The sequence below is a fragment of the Leuresthes tenuis genome, unplaced genomic scaffold (assembly GCF_036924035.1).
Source record: "Leuresthes tenuis unplaced genomic scaffold, fLeuTen1.0.hap1 SCAF_16, whole genome shotgun sequence".
Taxonomy (NCBI): Eukaryota; Metazoa; Chordata; class Actinopteri; order Atheriniformes; family Atherinopsidae; genus Leuresthes; species Leuresthes tenuis.
In genome coordinates this window covers 3,579,105-3,597,114 of record NW_027325370.1, presented here as the reverse complement: position 1 = coordinate 3,597,114, position 18,010 = coordinate 3,579,105, and the positions used below count along the sequence as shown (strand labels likewise).

The 18,010-nt window shown below is 42.4% G+C and overlaps 4 protein-coding genes across 5 annotated transcripts; 3 read left to right on the top strand and 1 right to left on the bottom strand.

The window, feature by feature from the left end:
• Positions 1–3,420: 3,420 nt before the first annotated feature.
• On the top strand, positions 3,421–7,870 carry abhd6b (abhydrolase domain containing 6, acylglycerol lipase b). Its single transcript, XM_072367039.1, has 8 exons — positions 3,421–3,546; positions 4,192–4,348; positions 4,743–4,856; positions 4,955–5,087; positions 6,888–7,045; positions 7,160–7,214; positions 7,305–7,405; positions 7,570–7,870. Exons 1-8 carry the CDS (start codon positions 3,422–3,424, stop codon positions 7,747–7,749), a joined length of 1,023 nt encoding a protein of 340 aa, XP_072223140.1. The 5' UTR covers position 3,421; the 3' UTR covers positions 7,750–7,870.
• Positions 7,871–8,552: 682 nt separating this feature from the next.
• kctd6b (potassium channel tetramerization domain containing 6b) lies at positions 8,553–11,846 on the top strand. Of its 2 annotated transcripts, none has more exons than XM_072367711.1 (3): positions 8,553–8,694; positions 9,857–9,958; positions 10,145–11,846. In XM_072367711.1, the coding sequence occupies exons 2-3, from the start codon at positions 9,932–9,934 to the stop codon at positions 10,829–10,831; spliced, it is 714 nt and encodes a 237-aa protein (XP_072223812.1). In that variant the 5' UTR covers positions 8,553–8,694; positions 9,857–9,931; the 3' UTR covers positions 10,832–11,846. The 2 variants fall into 2 exon arrangements, with proteins under 2 accessions (XP_072223812.1, XP_072223813.1); XM_072367712.1 differs by lacking the exon at positions 8,553–8,694 and adding an exon at positions 8,710–9,733.
• Positions 11,847–12,795: 949 nt separating this feature from the next.
• Positions 12,796–16,146, top strand: LOC140272334 (ubiquinol-cytochrome c reductase complex assembly factor 5). The gene is made up of 2 exons (XM_072367735.1): positions 12,796–13,058; positions 15,728–16,146. The coding sequence occupies exons 1-2, from the start codon at positions 12,905–12,907 to the stop codon at positions 15,817–15,819; spliced, it is 246 nt and encodes an 81-aa protein (XP_072223836.1). The 5' UTR covers positions 12,796–12,904; the 3' UTR covers positions 15,820–16,146.
• A 151-nt stretch (positions 16,147–16,297) lies between these two features.
• On the bottom strand, positions 16,298–17,876 carry ognb (osteoglycin, paralog b). The gene is made up of 6 exons (XM_072366724.1): positions 17,681–17,876; positions 17,482–17,560; positions 17,061–17,225; positions 16,781–16,983; positions 16,600–16,692; positions 16,298–16,499 (listed from the first exon to the last, which is right to left on the bottom strand). Exons 1-6 carry the CDS (start codon positions 17,774–17,776, stop codon positions 16,329–16,331), a joined length of 807 nt encoding a protein of 268 aa, XP_072222825.1. The 5' UTR covers positions 17,777–17,876; the 3' UTR covers positions 16,298–16,328.
• Between the last annotated feature and the right edge of the window lie 134 nt (positions 17,877–18,010).

Below are 18,010 nucleotides of genomic sequence, written 5' to 3'. Positions count from 1 at the left end.
CACCGTCCCCGCAGGCAAACACTGGCATTGTTCATACCTGCTGTTTTACCGGCTTCTTCCAACCGCCCTTCTGCAGATGCCACATAAAGTAGCGAGCCCATGCCCCGGGGTGTTTCTCAAAGAGAACTAGTTTGTTAGCTAAACCGTTGTGTACGTAATCTGGTCAACACTATAACATGGGAAACATGGAGCAATATATACAGTTTTACTGTGAACATGTGGACTGATAATAAATTGCAATTGATCAATTTCCAGGGTTTTGTTTTGTGCTTCCACAATACATACAGTTGTGTGCCCCCCCCTCAAAAAGAAAGGGGTTTCATTATTCCTGCCGCTGTATGACTCAGCAGGAGTTACACTTTCAGTTGAAGTGCTAAAGGAGCATTCCAATAATTCCTAAAGTGGAAAGATCAGCTCTCTCGGCACGTCTTCTGCTTCCTCAAATTGTCTAAAAGTAACCCTAAAAACGCATAAAGAAGATGAATAATGAAGATTTCTGTCCCAATCTGCTTCCTCTGCAGAAGATACACAGTCGGAAACCTTTGGCCTTGTTTTCTTTAAGTAGTAAATAGAGCATTAAACGTTTAACTCAGTGCAGAGCGGTGCGCTTTGACCTCGCTGCAGTCTAATAAACCTTTTTCAGATTAGATAACACTAATCGTGGGAAGTCAGACACAAGGAGACACTTTCTGCCACAGCAACTGGCTCTCAGAATCCCCTGGTTCTCAGTCTATGGGACTCTCCCAATCCCACAGAAGTGTGTAAATTGCCGTTGCAGCCCTTCGAGGGGATTAAAGGGTGATAAAAGCACAGTTTGAACATCTGGTTTAATGTTAAAGCGGTGCACACAATTCTAAAAAGGCTCTTGTAGTGGTTTAGTCCATCTAAATGTGTCGGCCTCCTTCAAACGAGGGTCTCACTCGGGAATCCCCCAACGCCTTTTGGGCCCATTCATAAATCCACCAGCAATGGCTGTGGTGACATAAGATATAAGAAGCTTTACTGTCAGCGTACAAGAATACAACAAAATTGCGTTTGGCATCATCTTGTAGCGGCTACATCGGGGGGGTCATGGTTCCTGCAGCAGTCTCTTCACAGCCATGGAGAAGAAGCTGGTTGGTGCAGGCTCACATGACTCTGCCAGAGGGTCCTGGGCGGGGGCTTCCTGGATCTTTGTGGCCCATCGGAGGAGAAAGCTCGAGTGGATCTCCTCTAGGTGTGGGAGTGGGGAGCCAGTTGAGCAGTCCTGTTTCTTCCCGGGTGCAGTGCAGCTGCCGCACCACACTGTACACCCATAGTTCAGGACACTCTGTGCAGTGATGAATGTTTTTCAGTGTTCCTCCTCGGCGTTCTCAGAAGAAAGAGACGCTGCTGGGCCTTTTTAATAGCGTGGGTGGTGTTCCCAGTCCAACCCAGGTCCTCTGAGATGTGCAGTCTGAGAAACTTGTTGTGACCCGCTCCACTTCTTCACCATTTGTGGCCATTCTGCTGAAGCTTTTCTAAGACGTTACACCAGTTACTCCCCTTGGTCTCTCCATGAGGGACGTTGCTGCATATGTCTCAACAGGATGTGAGGTCGCTTACTAAATTTCCTGTTTCACAATGTCCATACAGTCATTGCTCCAGAATAGATCAGTGGCCCTGAAAGGATGAATCATCTGTCACGGCATACTTGATCCAATTTTCCATGCTCCCATACTGTTGTGTCGGCTTTGCTTGGTTAGGAATCTCTCAGGATTTAACGCGACCAGCAGCATAATGTGGCGAATATTATTTAAATTTCGACCTCGGCGCTGGGAGATCCACCTTTGATGTGACATATGAGCAGAGTTGGGACAGCCCCTCTGTCCTGTGTAAACTCAAATATGAGACTCATTCTCATGCAAGACAAGCATCACTGCACAGTTACCGTGTCCATTTGTTCTGCTCCACTTTGTAAATAGGTCATCTGTAGTGGACCAGAGATGCAGCAGGATAACACTGTCAGTGGTGTTTTTATGGTATAATCGTTGGCTGATTTCCTTTCCAACAGAGGTGATTAAACCAATTTCTCATTCAGAGAATAGCTCTGTCCCCTTTAGCCGATCTCATAAGCTGAATTTCAGTGTACCTACATTATTTATCATGTATGTATTTCCCAACAGCATCACTTAGGGGCTCGCCTGAAGAATCAGTGGCTGTTACCATGCCTATGATAGGTGGTTTTTAACGTAGTGCATGTTCAAGGCTGAAATTAAGGTCGTCCACATCTGCATCAGAGGCCACAGCTGCTCAACCAGCTAAAGCAGAAAAGATGTTGTCACATTATATGTGGATGTGAGGACACTCAGCGGTCGGTGCAAAACACCAATAAAATCTACTCACAGCGGTAAATAAGGGACACGCCACAGCCTGCCTCTATCCTGACATCTAGTGGGGAGTTCTGGTCCTGAGCTTGAACTCATCAGCCTGAAATACCAACTGTACAAAACTTGAATCAAAGGCACTGACCAACAAAGAGCTGCAGGACTCCAGTCAGCTGTCACTGTGCACAGAACAGATTGATTAAAAAGAATAAATGATGGACCAGAAACGATGCAGCCCTCCTTCCGGGTAACGATGGTCATTTATAATGCTAATTCACTCAAAATTATCTCCTTTTTCCTTTTCAAGCATCCGGCATTTACAGTAATAATCAGAAGCACAAACTGTTCTGTGAGCTATCCGGCATGAAACACTTTGCTTTTGAATGATACTGGTTAATGACGAGTAAAAACCCACAAAACACACTATAAAAAGTGTAACTTTTGCCAAAATTTCAGAATATCCATTATACAGGAATGTAAAACCAAGAAGAGCATCAAATATTCAAGCTTTTGAACCTGGGCAGAGTAAAGTAATATTGATTTAAGCAGCCTTTGGCGTTGCATTTTGCAGTTTTTCTGCCTCTTTGCATCTGCTGAGTAATACAAACTCGACCTCTACTCCCCTCAGACAAAAGCAAACCTGAACCCTGCGCGTTCACTTTAAAAGATTGACCGTATAATGTAGTGTCCTGGTTTTTCCTGATGATGAGTAGTAATCAATGGCCTTCAACAGACCAAACATAATCTGCCAGCGCTAACTTCACTCTGTGCAGGGGCAGTTTTAAGAAAACAGTCACAGAAAGAGCTTCATTTCAACACAGCAAACTTAGCAGCGTTTGGTTGCTGAGTCCCAACTGGGCCATCGTTCACATGTGTCAGCCTGTGGCAGAAGAGGCAAGGAAAGAGAAAAAGATCCTCTGAAAAGTAAGGTTACATTTGGTTTTTTTACATGTGCTATATTAGCTGGGCTTTCGAGTTATTTTTGAAACTTTTATTCATCATTATTAGCCAAATACTGTGTCTGTCATCATCCAGCATGTGTGCAACGTGAGTGTTCGTGTATTTTTAGGTCAGCCATGGCAGCTGAGCTAGATGTGGTGAACTTGTTTATCATTGCTGGGGGAACGCTGGCTATTCCCATCCTGGCTTTTCTGGCTTCCTTCCTCCTCTGGCCTTCTGTGCTCATTAAAGTCTATTACTGGTAAGGCTGTAGTGAAAGATGTAGTGGCTCGGCTGACTATGGGTAAGTTTTTAGTAGTGAAATTTCTATTGTCTTTAATGTTGAAAGCGTTTTGTCTTGCAGTTTCCTTTTACTTAAGTCCCACAAAGCCCTGTTGATGAGGTCAAAATGATCTTAAAGGCTTAACAAAAGTATTATTAAAGTGAGGGAAACATTTTAGTTTGAGATTTGGGTTAAAAAGTCCACTCAAGTCCAGCTAGATCTTGTTGTTTTTATCACATTTTTTATATATTTACTCGAAATGCATTTATTATAATCCAGTTTTGACATCTGATTAGGAAATGTTCTCCACTAATAAGCCACACTCACTATGGTCAACGTAAGGTTGAAGGCTGTGGATTTTACTGTCTTTAAGAGAAGAGTCTCCTTTTCTTAGGTTCTGTGACCAGTAACTCTTTTAATTCACAAAGAAACATGGGTGTTGTGTTAAGACCACTTTGAGCAGGTGTGTCCTTTAAAAAAAACACATGCAGTGTGAAGCTGAGAGTCAGCTCTATTTGTAGAGATCAAAATTTGAGTCGTAACTTAAAGAGAATCAGCAACTGACCCAGTTTTAAAGAGCTTACTGACTCCATGTCTTATTCTGTAATACCCGGGTGTCTTTAGGTACTGGAGGAGGACTCTGGGCCTGCAGGTGCGCCACGCAGACTGCGGTGGCTATCGCTTCTGTTTCTCCTACAGAGGAAAGCCCGGGATGAGACCTTCCATCTTAATGCTTCATGGCTTCTCTGCTCACAAAGACACATGGCTGACTGTTGTCAAGGTTGGAGTAACTAAAAATGTACAGTTTCCTTAAAGGGAAGCATTGCTGACTCGTAACAACACATAATTAAATCATCGGTCTTCAGAACATGTGAAACTAAACGGTTTTACTTATGCATAAGTAATTTTTTAAGAGGTAATTCTGTTCAATAGTCGGGGGTTAAAATAAATCAGAGTGTTCAACGTTAAGAGGAAAGTTGCAGAAGTGAAATTCAGACACCAAGAATGTGCGGTCGACATGGCGTCTGGTCCATCGTTTTATGTTCAGACACACGTGATCCAAGAATAAGAAACAGTCAAAGCTCAAATTCCTCTTACTCTGCTGTCTCTTTGGCTTCGATACATTCAACATATTAACTGCTCTGAGTTGTATTTTTTCTGCTCTGCTGCTGTAGTATCTACCAAAACATCTGCACATTGTGTGTGTGGACATGCCCGGCCATGAAGGAACCACACGCACGAACTCAGAGGATTATTCAATACAAGGGCAGGTCAAGAGGATCCATCAGGTACTTACTATCCAGAAAGAGCTTTGAAATACAGAAGAACAGAAACCGCACAGTATAGAAGATACTTAAGATCTATTTTTGTTCCTCATTCTTCTCAGTTTGTGGAAACCATTCGCTTAAACAGGAAACCATTCCATCTGGTCGGAACCTCCATGGGGGGAAACGTGGCGGGGGTTTACGCAGCCTGCTATCCCTCAGAAATCTGCAGCATGACTCTCATTTGTCCAGACGGTCAGTCGCTGCTCGTGTGTGTCTGTGTATTTGTGCGTTTTTTATTGAGGGGGCCTCATCAGTCGCAATGCAGGACCCAACTCCCATTGAGAGACAAAGTCAATTCAAGGTGAAGTTAGAAGAGGGTTAAGCTTGGGCAGCTCACCAAAACCCAGCCGGCTGTGATGCTCTGCAGTAATATAAAAGACACGATTCGCTGCACGGCCTCTGAAAAACTTTGTCAATTAACTGGGCTTAATGCAAAGAGAGAACTACGCCTAAACAAGATCCATAAATGCTGCCACCTTATCGGAGCACAGATAAAAGAAAATGGACTGAGGTGAAGTGGAAAATTCATCTAAGGTCGGGAGAATTGTTATCAGCATCCATGACGGTGTGTGAGCACATTAGTGCACGTATGCACATGTACATATTGACTTTCAAAACGACAGCAGTTCGTCGCCTCGTTTCCCGAATGCTTACAAAGGGAAATTAAAAGATGAGGTGATGTAACAGGAGTAAATGCAACCCTGAATGGTCCTCAGAAAACTGACATTTCTCATGTTCATCATTTAAATGTCTGGAGAAAACATCACCGATAAGGAAAAATTAATGGAAAAAGGCTTCTTGGGTAGAGGAAAAGAGGAATAAATATAAATGAGTTGCAGTTTGGCTGGGTTTTGGCATCACAACGACATGCTTTGGGTTAGAATGAAACCTTTCACAACATCAAAAAAATGTCAGGACACCTTTCGGGGAAAAGTCTCCCATGTGTGACCTTTCTCTCTTTGTTGCAAACATCACGACAACTTCATGGGTCAGATAAAGCTCCTAGAGCCAGAATAATTCTGGCACTACAATGACATGAATGGGGCCTGCTTTAAAGGGGAACTCCGGTATTTTTAAACGGAGTTAATGGGGCTTAGACGATGCAGCCTCTAAATAAGGCATTATCTGTCTTTATTTCACCAATACTTTAAGAAGAATGAATGAATGAACGTGTGCTATAGCTCTGTTAGCTCATAGCTGCTGTTATGTGGCTACTTGCAGCTATAGGAGAGCTAACGGAGGGATTTCTACACAGGCACTCTACTGGGACCACTTCATCCACACGCCCCCCTGCAGCACAGTTTATTCACTCCGTGCTCTGTGACAGTCGGCTAACTTCACACAGAGTTTGCTGCTGATAGTTTTGTGCAACATGGCAGGATATTTATCAGATTTTGACGACGTGAACGACGACTTTGAGTAAGATGGACGTTCTTACCGGAGTGAATGAGCTGTGCTGCAGGGGGGCGTGTGGATGAAGTGGTCCCAGTAGAGTGCCTGTGTAGAAATCCCTCCGTTAGCTCTCCTATAGCCGCAAGTAGCTACATAACAGCAGCTATGAGCTAACAGAGCTATAGCACACGTTCATTCATTTATTCTTCTTAAAGTATTGGATAAAGAAAGACAGATAATGCCTTATTTAGAGGCTGCATTGTCTAAGCCCCGTTCACTCCGTTATATGGATTGCAAGTTATCTAAATAACTTTCACCAAACTGTTCTTGGTGAGTAGATAAACGTATTTCATACCAGAAATAAGTTCTAGGTTTAAAAACACCGGAGTTCCCCTTTAACTTTAACTATTTTCTGACCAAGTCCTTGAACTTTATCGGTGCCTCTACAAGCAGAGCTTGAATTTATCTTATCCAAGTGAGATTTGCTGTTTCTGACAGTGGCACCTGCAGACACTATCCCTCATTTGACCATCTCTTTTGTGGCTTGTTTCTTGCCATTTATCCGTTTCTAATCAGTGAAGCATTGCTGTCATCCTGCAGGTATAAAACATCCATGTGAGACCAAATTCGACAATCACCTGCAGGACCTCGAACACAGCAACTACACAATGAGCATCCCGCTGATCCCCACCACGCCTGAAGAGATGGAGGACATGTTCAGACTGTGTTCACACGTCCGCTTTAAAATTCCTCAGCAGGTCAGGTCCACACTTGAATCCACCTTCTTTGCACTAACACGGCATGAAGATCTGCGTCGAAATCTTTCAGAAATGTTTTGCGAATGTTTGAAGCCGTGTTTTTCCGTTGTTAAGATTCTTCAAGGACTGGTCGATGCCCGGGAACCTCACAACACCTTCTACCAGGAAGGTCAGTGCACTGTGGTCTGAAACGTGGCCCTTATTGCAGCACAGTCAAGGCAACTTTGAAAAATAAAATCACTCTCTTTTCTGTCATCAGTTTTTATGGAGATTGTTGTTGAGAAATCAAGATATGCCTTACAGGAGCACTTACATCTCATCACTGCACCCTTACAAGTGATATGGGGCAAACAAGATCAGGTACTGATAATGTTTTTATCGTCACTTGGCAGATCTTGCAGCTTTTGCTTCCAAGCTAATCCCAAGATTATGGAGGATGAGTACGAACTTGTAACCTGAATATGGTTGCTCAAGTTTCTCTTGAGGCTCATTTATTGATTCACCAGTGTCTCCTATTTGTCCAGGTGGTGGATGTCTCTGGAGCACAAGTCATTGCAGAGATGTTGCCCGGATGCAGAGTGGACCTGCTGGATAACTGTGGCCACTCTGTGGCGATGGAGAAGCCTTGTCGAACAGCCAAACTCATCCTGGAGTTTATTATCTCGCAGCAGAACGCCAGGAGTGGCACAAAGAAGTCTTCCTGAACCGAGCACGCTGACATGCCTTTCTCTTTGTATGCATCATTTCCTCTTTACTGGTTACACGGTTATGCAGCAGGCAGTAATTACAGTGCTCCTGTATTTCTTGAAATATTTTAATTGCACATGTGATTAAACTGGATCATGACAATAAAACTCAATAGTTTTATCTGTATCCATCTGTGTCCTAATGCGTGAATCAATCAATCTATCTATCTATCTATCTATCTATCTATCTATCTATCTATCTATCTATCTATCTATCTATCTATCTATCTATCTATCTATCTATCTATCTATCTATCTATCTATCTATCTATCTATCTATCTATCTATCATTTGTTAGAGTCCTTACTCATTTTGATGAGTTTCCATCCATTTTGTAACTACTATTTTTCTCTTACTGGTCATCTTCATAATTATTTTCGGTTTAATTCTGGTTGTTTTTCGGTTTCTATCTTTTTTATTTACTTTATTTAATCTTTTTGTGTGTGTGTGTGTATTTGTGTGACACGCATTTTGCATCTCTTTGCAGCCATCTCTTTCAGTGAACTCTGTGTTTCATTTATCTCCCAGTGTGGTCATTTTGCCTCTTTGATTTGGCTTTTTTCCCCTTTTGTGGTCGTTTACATGTCGCCTGTGTGCCATTCTGCTTTTTCTCTGTTTTCTTGTGGTATGTGTGCGACCAGAAGCCGGGGCACATCCTGGGCTCCTGGTCCCCTGCCCAGTGGGCCGGGTCAGTGTTTGTGGACGTGTTTATGCAGAGGTGCCTGTTTGCAGCAGGACCTCCTCCCTCCCTCATCCTCCCTGTCTGCGCAGTTTGCTGCAGCCTGGAACCCTGAACAGCTGTCCGGTGAGACCAGTGGCAAACATCTATGAATGTCCGGCTTCACGGTTAAACACTGATCGACCGCAGGAAGAAAAATAAAAAGCAATCCCTTAAAATAATTGGTGAGGTTTTGTTTTCTATGCCAGTTTCATTACAAGGTAATCCGGATAAAACCCCGCTGTTAACCTCAGTTGTAACCGCAGCTAGCCTCAATGGGTTGCTAGCTGTGTTAGCTTGTTAGCCAGAAAATAGCAGTTAGCCAGGCTAGTAGCCGTTACGTTTAACGTTTCCAGTTTGATCGACTCCAGAACTGATGACGCGTAGATAAACGGTTGAACTTTAAAATTTAACTTTGTTGCATTCGGTGACCGCTCGTTTTTCAGCCGCTTTAACTGTCGCGCTAGCAAATGCGGTAACTTCCTCTGAAAATCGGCTATAAAACGAGCATTATGGAGCTTGTTTCTCCAGGATTCACCCAGTTAGAAACCGCGGTTTTGTTTAAAAATGAATTTACTCCAGCTTATGATCTCAAGTAAATTGCATTGTCGTTTCTGGTCCCCGGTGTTGACTTTTACACGCGGCCATGAGAATTGTGAAGTTTATTGTTGAGTTGAAGAATATCCATTGACAAAGCATCATAGCGGCGGCTTTGCGTCACACCGTGTTGTCTCTTAGCGTAAAAGTTAACCGTTTTTGGTGGGAATAGTATTGCTAAATCGACTGCACTAATTAAATTTGATGATTTGATGACACCTCTTCCATGGGTGTGAAAGAGCTGTTCAATCTTCAGGGAAACACTTCACCTCAGACCCATAAATAGTCCAGGATAATGGCTGAGAGGTGCATGAACAGCAATCACAGGTGTTTTTATGTGAAATGTTTGTAGGACAACACACCAAACTTCTTTTGGGAACACCAGATTGATTCAGTACCCATCGGGCGAGCACTGGTCATCTGTTCTGACCACACACGGACAGTTTATGCTCTTTCTGAGAGTTACTCAGACTAAATGTGTTTAATCCTGCATACTTTTCCCTGCGACTAAAGCCATTGAATGATGCATGTGTGTAGAAACTGTGAAGAGGAACAAAAAGGTGCAGGCGTTATGTAGAAACCTGCATCTCGACTGAGTCCTAAAAGATCAGAACTCATTTCCTGATGGTAGCTAACGTCACAGTGGTTAGTGAATCTGATCCAACATAGTTCAAAGATATGCTGTAAACCGTAATCTCTTCTGAAAAACACATTTTTGTCGTGCTAATTTGACCTTTTTATTTCCCACAGATAGAATTAAAGTGAGCCAATCCTTAATTGTTCCGTCTCAATTTTGGTTCTAGCCAAGCGGGTACTCTTCTACAAATGGATAATGGAGACTGGGGCCATAGGGTAAGTGGTGGCCAGAAATCAAGCTAATGTTTGGGATGAGGAAAGGATTCATGTTAAATCCACTATGTTGCCAGTTCAGCTTGCATTCACCGTGTTTAAATGGCTCCATTTTGTTCTTCACGTTGTTGGTGTCTTTGCTTTCTTCTACAGTATGTGAGCTAACTTAAGAAACTCTTTTTCCTCCAGATGACTACTCCTGTTACCTTGAACGTGGGAGGCCACCTGTACACCACCAGTCTGTCCACGCTGCAGCGTTATCCAGACTCCATGCTGGGTGCCATGTTCCGGGGAGATTTTCCTACAACTCGAGATTCCCAAGGGAATTATTTCATCGATCGCGATGGCACACTTTTCCGCTACATCCTGAACTTCCTGCGGACATCTGAGCTCACCCTTCCTCTGGATTTCACAGAGACCGACCTGCTGAGGAAGGAGGCAGACTTCTACCAGATCGAACCTTTGATCCAGTGCCTTAATGATCCCAAGCCGCTGTACCCGCCCGACATCTTCGAGCAGGTGGTGGAGCTCTCCAGCACTCGGAAACTGTCAAAATACTCGAACCCGGTCGCTGTTATCATCACGCAGCTAACCATAACGACGAAGGTTCACGCCCTGTTGGAGGGCATTTCCAACAACTTCACCAAGTGGAACAAACACATGATGGACACCAGAGACTGTCAGGTGTCGTTCACCTTTGGGCCGTGTGACTATCACCAAGAGGTGTCCTTAAGGGTTCACCTCATGGACTACATCATGAAACAAGGGTTCACCATCCGGAACACGCGTGTGCATCACATGAGCGAGCGTGCAAACGAGAACACCGTGGAGCACCACTGGACTTTCTGCAGACCAGCGCACAAAGTGGAAGACTGAAGACGCCCGTCTTCGTTTCACACAGATCATAGAAAACAGACGAACAGAACAGAGTGACGCCATGTTTTTTTTCATCGTTTGAGTCCAGACAGCAGCAAAAAACCAAGGAAATGTGAAGTCTTAATTTATTTATCTGCTTGAACATAACACTTTATATCTGTTCTCCCACTGCATATGTGATATTTATCTCTGATTGTGAGCTGTGCGCCACGACAGAATTTCCTCCAAAACGTCTTTTTTTCGGACCGTTATCGCAACGATGCAAAAACTGTGTTAGCATACAGGGATTTTCAGGCTAGCTCTGGTTTGAAATCATCATTTTCTTCTTCAGAGGATCAGTTATTTGAGACTCAGTGCCTATCTATGGTATCGGATGCGTAAATGGTCATTCCAACCACAATTTGTGCTAAAGGTCAAAAAGCGTCTTGGTCCCACGTGAAGTCACATTTCACGCTCCGGTTCTTTTCAGGAGTGTCCTTTTTAGTAGCTGTTCTGATTATTCTGCTATAACTTATGATTATATTTAGCCCAGTAGTAAAATTAGTCTCTTAGGTGCGTCTTACGTCCACATTTTTTACTATTTCTGAGCCCCCCCCCCTCAAAAAGCTGTTGCATGTGTCCGAGTGTCTTGTGTTTGTATTATATATGTATAAGCTTTGTAATATCATGTGATACTGTCATGTCAGCAGTGATGTGTTTGGTCATCTCAGGCAAAAAATAAAGCCATCGGTGTATTTCATTTCACGAACCAGCTTTTCTTTTTAGCTCTAACAGCTTTGCACGACAGCTCAGGCAGCGCACGAGCTGTTCCAACAACTAACCTCCCAAAGCCCCGTGATATGATGTATAAGGTTTACTACAATTTGCAGACCCGCTGAGAGGAGATGGTTGAAATAAAAGTAGTCTTTTGGGAATGTATCGCATAGATTGTTATCATAGGATGAGCCTGCATGAAAATGTTTCTTTTTAAAAAACAATGTCTTTGAATTGTAGAACAGGAGTAATTTGACTTTATTAAAAGCACATTGTTTCATAAGCTGTTCATACATTTTATTTTTATTTTTTTGTCAGTGTCAGCGCAACCATATACCCTTGTTTTTTTATCCAGTGACCGATTTTTATACGTTATTTATTGAATTTCAAAGTAGAAAGCCCTAGAATTAGCGACATGTCCATAAATGCTAACCCATAGACATGTATTACATACTGTATCTATGATCCTGTCAGATAAAATACATCTAGTCTGTTTTAAAAGAAATGTTTCAAAGCTAATTGCTAAAAAAACAAACAACGATAAATAAATGAATAATAAGCCAAGACAGGAAACTCTGGGATGTGGCGTGTGACCATATTTTATGCTTAAAGACACACGGTCACACGTTCAAGATCAGTTGATGGATTTGGTAATTGTCGGTGCCTGGCAGGACTTGGGCACAGAACAAAAGCTGTCAGCACCCCCCACTGTAATAACATACTGACAACCCTACAATTATGCATCAAGACTGTCCAAGTCTTTCCCACTCAGGAAATAGAGAACTAACCACGTCTGTCCAAAGTTAAAACCGTCGCCATCAACTATGTAAAATGGATCAGTGTTTGGTTCCCTACAAACGGTCAACATTTTCAAAGGAACGTAGTTGCCATGGAAACCACAATATAATGTTGCATGTTTTATTATATATTCATTGTGTATTGTTTGCGTTTGTGTTTTGGGCATATTGAGCAAGTGTCACAAAAAATATATATGAATAAATCTACAATATAATAATTGTAATATATTTGAAACGGTCGGATTCAGTTTACGTCCTCACTGATGTTACGGAGGAACCAGAACAACGTGTAGGACAACACAACCGGATATGACGACAACCATTAAAAATGCGTTCGTTTTTAACACCACAGTCGAGCTGCTGCCGAGTCGTCGTTTGATTCTTAAGAGCTCCGCCCGTCCTGTTTAGTCCGCGGTGCAAAACGAGCGCAACGTGCAACGTTCATCGCTCTCGTAACGTTTTTAAAGGACATGTAAAAAGGTCCATACCTACACCGGTTTGGCCACAGCTTGTTTATGCCGCAATGTTTCAGAGAAGTAAATTCGTAAAAGATTTGTTGGACTTGGTCCCCGGGAAACGGCGCCTGGGGCCGTACAGGTTCCTTCCTGTCTTTTTTTGCATCGGTGGAATCATGGAGTGGATCATGATCAATGTTAGAATAGGAAGCGAGACTTTCTGTAAGTATTAAACGACAACACAACTACAGTCTCCGCCAGAGGCACAAACCTTCGTGACTGGAGACGGGGGACAGTGTTAGCTCGCCAGCATTTTGCAGACAAAAACGACAGTTCAGAATAAATAAAGACATGCCGCTAAATGTTCTCTGTCTGTACATATGAAATTAAACATTAGCTGTCCTCCTGACATACTTCTTCACTCAATTTGAAACGTTTTTGATTTGTCACGTAGTGTTGACCAGGAGGACAGCTAATGAGGATATGTCCTCCAACTTCCTCCTCTCTTGCTCATCAATAACACTTAAAAGAAAAGGAAAAAACCCGGAAACAGGCTATTTTGATATAAAGTAATGAGGGTCAAACACAAATACTTAAGTGACTAATAAACTGTGCAAGACTAATAAGTGTTTGCACTTTACTTATTGTGCTTTTTTAATATATATATTTATATTCTATATTTAATGAGCTTAAGGGTTACAGACGGGGTCACACTTAAAAATGTCTGTAACAGTTCCACCAAATAGCTTAATTCTTCTCAATTTCTCCCGAATATTTAGAGTAAATGCCCCAAAATATTAAAGATTTTTATGATTTATCTGCTTTCCTTGGTATAAAACTTGAACTAGCTCCAAAACAGAGACATGCTTGTTTACAGACCAGCGCTTCAGTATTAATTATCTAATATATCAGCCAGTATTTTTACTGGTTTAAATACATTTACCTATTGATGCACATATACTTTGACCTACATTCCTGCATGAATACCTTCACTTAAAGAAAGAATCCAAATACTTTTTCCACCACTGATTTTGGCAGGGAAGTAACTCCTCCACTGTTTATTTCCATCCAATAATAAGCTACGGATGGTTTTTAACGCCCCAAACAAACAGATCATTAAACTTTGATCTGGACAACAGTGTTTATTATAATAATCAAGCTGTGACACTGAAAAATAAGCCCTGGATTCATGCTTTTTCTTAAGTAATGAAATTAAATCTGTACATGAAGTATAAGAGCCGAAGGTCTCATTATGTGGAGTTTTGCTGTGTTTACGTGTTTTATAACAATTAATGGATGTTCAGTTGAAATATTTGATTTTGTCATTTTTTTTCTTCTTTCATCTTAAAACTAAAGCTTTAAAGTAACAATATTGTAACAAAGAAAAGCAGGAACACGCACGCTGGAAAAGCTTGAACCGAACAGCTCCAGCTGTTGATCTCTCATTAAAATGTGTAGATTAAAGATTCATCTACTCACCGAGAACAGTTTGGTGAAAGTCGGCGTCCTTCAAAAGATATTTAGATAACTCAAGATCCATATAACGGAGTGAACGGGGCTTAGACTCTAAATAAGGCATTATCTGTCTTTATTTCACCAATACTTTAAGAAGAATGAATGAATGAACGTGTGCTATAGCTCTGTTAGCTCATAGCTGCTGTTATGTGGCTACTTGCAGCTATAGGAGAGCTAACGGAGGGATTTCTACACAGGCACTCTACTGGGACCACTTCATCCACACGCCCCCCTGCAGCACAGTTTATTCACTCCGTGCTCTGTGACAGTCGGCTAACTTCACACAGAGTTTGCTGCTGATAGTTTTGTGCAACATGGCAGGATATTTATCAGATTTTGACAACGTGAACGACGACTTGGAATAAGATGGACGTTCTTACCGGAGTGAATAAACTTCATTCATTCTTCTTAAAGTATTGGTGAAATAAAGACAGATAATGCCTTATTTAGAGGCTGCATCCTCTAAGCCCCGTTCACTCCGTTATATGGATCTCCAGTTATCTAAATATCTTCTGAAGGACGCCGACTTTCACCAAACTGTTCTCGGTGAGTAGATGAACGTATTTCATGCCAGAAATAATGTTTAGGTTTAAAAATACCGGAGTTCCCCTTTAATGTATTTGGATTATAAATGCAGGAGCTGGATTTCGGGTTTACCGAGCTGAGATGAAGGTTATTAGAACCATTTTAAGGGCTGTTTCTGAGCGTGCATCAACTGCTTTTCATATAAAGTCTTCAAAGTAATTCGTAAATATTTCCTTGTGAACTGTAGCAGAGTAGAAGTTACATAAACGGGTGCAAAAAGTAGCTCTCTAACCTCATCTTGAACACTTAGACGGAGCTTAGGTGTGTGACACATGGCTACTTTTGCATCCATGTGTCTGCAGCTACCCCTGAAAGAGTGCCTCATTCAAAAAGGCTAACATGGTGTGTATCCACTCACTCTCAACCCCTTTCCCAAAATTCCAGATGTGCTCACATGTGCCGTTTCAGGAGAACTAAAAGGACTTAACATCCCCTCGTGATTTAAAAAGAAAAGAAGGAAAAAAAACCCATCCAGCCCTTACTTTTTATCCTGCAGTTTTCTGAGGGCTTTCAGGCACACAGAGCACATTCCTCACCTTGAAAGTAGTTTAGTGACGACATTACCTCTGCAGTATTTTTTAAAAATATCACTTTTCTGCAGCGCTTGCTGGGAACTTAAGTAGAACAGAGCCATTGCTTCCCATAATGCAACATCAAAGTCATGCTGTGAAGAAAGTCAGTTGATATCACATAAGTGGCAATAATAGCCAGCTGTGTGTCTTAGTTTTAATCGCTGAGGCCTTCACACGTTTCAGTCTTTTGAATCTTCTTTTTTTTCTTCTTCTTTTCAGACGATGTCTACCGAAGGAAACAGTCAGAGCGGGAGTACCAGCAGAAGATCACAGGAGGTCGGGCAGTTCACGATCAGCCTGCAGCCAAGTGAAAGATGGGCGGCGTTCTCCTCAGACGTAGCGTTGGACTCTTACTCCCTCGCAGGTTCAACAACCGTAATGAACATTATTGACAAGTGGAGGTTAAAGACGATGGAGAAGTCACTTCCAGCATGCAGGTTTTATTGTTTATATGGTCAGTTAAAGAAGCATAAGCAGACACTGCAGAGAAAATACAGCCGGTTCGAGATGGAGCCTTGAAAGGTGTCACAGCTAAAGTCTCGTCTGTTCATGGAAACCAAACTGTAATTGTGTTGGTGCATCATGTTGGAAACACTGCAGAACACCTGCCAAGACACACTCATCAACTAAAAAACCACGACTTTGTATTTATGAATCGGAGGATTCAGGGCATATGTTGGGAAACTGTACTGTTGATTTATTGAGTGCATAAACATGTCACTGAACTTTGTTCTGCTTTATTATCTGTGTTTTATTCGGTTCACACAGACCCTCCTTCAAAGGGCTGCGTGTTTCCTTTTCTTTTTTTTTTTTTTAAATTTCAGTTGTACCAGCCGATAGGGAGAGACTTCAGGCAGATGAAGCTGTTGGGGTGCTGCGACAGCTCCATGGGGTTTCCATCCAGCCTCACCTGGTCCAAGTTGAGCCGGATGTAGTGGCTGGTGTTACCTTTGCAGAATGTCTCATCTGTAATTGTGGAGATCTTGTTGTTCTGCAACAACATCGGTCTGTTACGTAACTAAATCTGAGTCACTCTTATACACCATCTCCTATTTGTTGCTTCCATTGATGTGAATTGCAGTGAAACTTACATGCAGGTGCACAACATGGAGAGACTCTGGAAGTTGTGGCACTTCTGTCAGTTCGTTGTTTCCGAGGTAAAGATAAGCCAGGCGAGTAAGTTTCTGCGACGACAAAAGGCCACGATGTGATACACAAGGCGCATGTGACGCTTTCTGCACCATTTAACGTGAAGTTAGTGGACTGACTCACTTTAAACGCAGTCGCCTTCACACCCTGGGATTTAAGCCTGTTGTAATTGGCGTTGAAAGATTCTAGCTTCACGGGCAGCACGGGAAGCCTGGTTAGCATGTTGTCTGCAAGAGTGAGCTCCTCAAGAAGGGGGAGTTTTGAAAAGGCTCCATCCTCTATCTCGGTGATGAGATTACCAGTTAGGTCGATTCTTCTCAGAGTGGCTGGAAAACAGAAGATAAAGGGGAAGATGTCTAGAGAGCAGAACCCTTTGATGACTACAATAGCTGAGTTTTCTTACCCGTGTCAGCGAAATCAGTGTTTCTTATTCTGGAGATTTTGTTGAAACGTGCATAAAGATGCAGAGTTTCCTTCGGCAGCGATGGGACGGCGGTCATGTCAGGGGAGACCTCCTCACAGTAAACGGATCCGCTTAGGCAAACGCACATTAGGCACGTCGGCAGGTCTGAAAAGGGTTACATCTTTCAGTAAGACACAGGTTACCTAACGAATAAGTCAGTGAAGTGGTCTGAGCAATATGACTGCACAGCTTGAAATGCACTGGGCAAAGTTTAGACGAGGACACTTGATCGGCCCCATTATTACATAATATGGGCTTTAGCTACATTCACAAAAATGTGAAAGAATGCCTCTGCGAGTGTTGCATAATCCACTTATAAAGAGTTGCTGAAAACTATTCATCTTTTTAAATAAAACCTTACCATTGGCTTTTTGAGCTACTGCTGGAACAGCTTCTGGGTCTTGTTGGAAGCCGTTGGCCGGAATATTTACAATCCCCATCTGCAAAAAAAGAAAAAGAAAGCTGCTTCTTAGCCTTTCTTTTCCACTCGACCCAGACGACGATGCAAATCTTTCTTCCACTCATTAAGACCTGCTTCAAACTCCAAAAGCTATTCTTACTGCAGGTTTTCTTGCTTCCTCGTATCCATCTTTTGCAGCGGACACCAGTGTCCATAAGAGCACAACCGAGGCAAAGATTGAATTTCTCAGTTGCATCGTGGTGTCCCGTTGCTGGTCAGAGACAGGAGTGCTGTCTGCTAGGCTGGGTTAAATGTGAGCAGGAAAAATTTTCCATCTAGTTAAGCTGCCAGCATATTACCGTTTAAGTATAGGAAACACACTTTAACTCCATACATGCTGTTTGTATCATATCTTTGGGGTTCAGTGATGAAATCACCATGTCAACAATGCAGCATGTCATATTTTCATTGCTACTGGAAGAATAATCCA